The following is a 1946-nucleotide window of genomic DNA, read 5'->3' as shown; positions in this document are numbered from 1 at the left end:
CAATCGAAGAGAGATACAACACTATGGTCACTCACCTAGTCCCAATGACCAAGAGGTCGAGATGGGGACTAGGGAGCGGCCTAGGGGGGGTCCTTATATACTAGAGGGGCTGCTTAGCAACCAAGGACAAGGCGCGAGAGCGAGGCAGTGAAGATGACAAAGGGGGAACAAAGGGCGAGAAAGAAAAGGCAAGGGCATGGCGATCACGGGAACGTAGCATGCGGCTGTGGGAACGTATCTACAGTGTCCAAACTGGGATGAGCTAGGAAAGGAAACGGTCCGGAAATGGAAGGTGGGCGTCAAAGGAAAGGGAATGGGCGGCAAAAAGGGGCGTCTGTCCAACGTCCGTGACACACGTAATTGAGGGTGAAACCCTAACCCTGGGTTGGCAATCCCGTGACAGACTGCGACACGACTCAAACATGATGTCGGCCGACCATAAGCTAGGTCGGCTGAGACGTCCTGACTGCAATGTGCCACTTAGTCTCGTTCCCATCCGTTCTAGCGCTTACTGTCAGTACCGCTAGAACGTCTGGTGCATTTCGGGCTCGGCAGAGGGCATTGTGACGATCAGTCACACCACGTGGGCTGACTAATCCCACGTGAGGGCTCGCCGCACCATGTCGCTCGTATGTGCGTCGCGACCAAAAACCGGATGCGCTACCTACACCAATGTCTCTTACTGTGCTTGTCCTTTTAATCATCATGCTAAACACACTTGTTTAATCTATCTATCGCGGCAAAACCATGCCATCTGCGTCTGAACTCGAGACGCGCTCGGCTCGCCACCATGCTGCTCATCAGAAGTCTTACGCACTCCTCGAAGCCGCACGCGCAGACGCCAAGAAGACACGCAAGTACGACTCCGCACAAGCCCGACACACCATGTTGGAGAAGTGTAAAGAGAAGACAGGACTCACACCGTACAAGGAGCAGCTGGACTTGGGAGAGTGCATGCTATTGGGGCTCGATGCAACTTGCATTGCTGGGACGGGCTGGGGCAAGACACTACCATTTGTGCTTCCCTTGTTTGTTTGTCCACGTAAAATCGTTCTTATTATATCCCCTCTTAATGTACTGGAGGCCGATCAAGTGAGAAGAATAAGAAATTATGCGAGATTTATGGGCGCTCTAACACGGTAATTGTAGGCCGACCGTCTTCAGAAGATGGGCTTCAGGGCTATTGCACTGAATGGGACAACATATAATGCAGATGTTGAGAAAGTGAGTTTGAGTTCAAATTTCACATCCACTGCACCCTGTTTCTCATCGTCAGGAAAACGTCACGGACTTGTACAGGTACTTGGGGTACTTGGCCAAGTACCTCAAGTATCCCAAGTACCTCAAGTACCCCAAGTCCAATGGACTTGGCCAAGTCGGGTTGTTACCGTTGGTACGCCCCACCCCCTATCTTTTCGTTATTGGACTACTCCTTCTCGTCGCCCTCGTGTACACTCCACTCCCCTTCCCGTCTCCGGCGACCTATGCTTACCTTCCCGTTCCCTCGTCGTCCGCCTGTACACTATCATCCCCCGTTCCGCCCCCTGACGACTATGTTCCTAGCCCCGGTCCTCTCCCTCAATATCTCCCCTTTCGTCTATATGACCGGACCCTGAGTCCGACCCTGACCGTTTCCCTTTTCGGTTACATTACTTTACCCTGACCCAGACCCCGACCCTTGTCGCGCCCCTTTCCCTTTTCGGTTATATTGCCCGACCCTGACCTAGACTCAGGACCCTGTCCCGTCTCTATCCCTTTTCGGTTATATCACAGGACCCTGGCCTAGGTCTTGTACTATACGGGGCCCAGCCTCGACCAGACGCGTTCCTTTACAGTCTCCTCATACCTCCTCACTTTGGTCGGTTACCTTTCCCTTCCTAATACGGTCGGTACCCCATAGTATATAAGGAGGCCTGTAGTCGGTAGAGGCTCCCCACTTCTGTTCT

At 53.0% G+C, this 1946-nt stretch overlaps 1 protein-coding gene across 1 annotated transcript; it reads left to right on the top strand.

The window, feature by feature from the left end:
• Nucleotides 1-816: 816 nt before the first annotated feature.
• On the top strand, nt 817-1233 carry DICSQDRAFT_31478 (uncharacterized protein; the record flags this gene model as incomplete). The annotated part of the gene is made up of 2 exons (XM_007362739.1): nt 817-1092; nt 1150-1233. Coding segments are annotated over 2 exons (360 nt in total), but the record flags the coding sequence as incomplete, so codon positions are not given.
• Nucleotides 1234-1946: the final 713 nt, after the last annotated feature.

Source organism: Dichomitus squalens, assembly GCF_000275845.1.
Source record: "Dichomitus squalens LYAD-421 SS1 unplaced genomic scaffold DICSQscaffold_5, whole genome shotgun sequence".
NCBI classification, from domain to species: Eukaryota; Fungi; Basidiomycota; class Agaricomycetes; order Polyporales; family Polyporaceae; genus Dichomitus; species Dichomitus squalens.
This window is presented reverse-complemented; position numbering and strand designations above follow the sequence as displayed.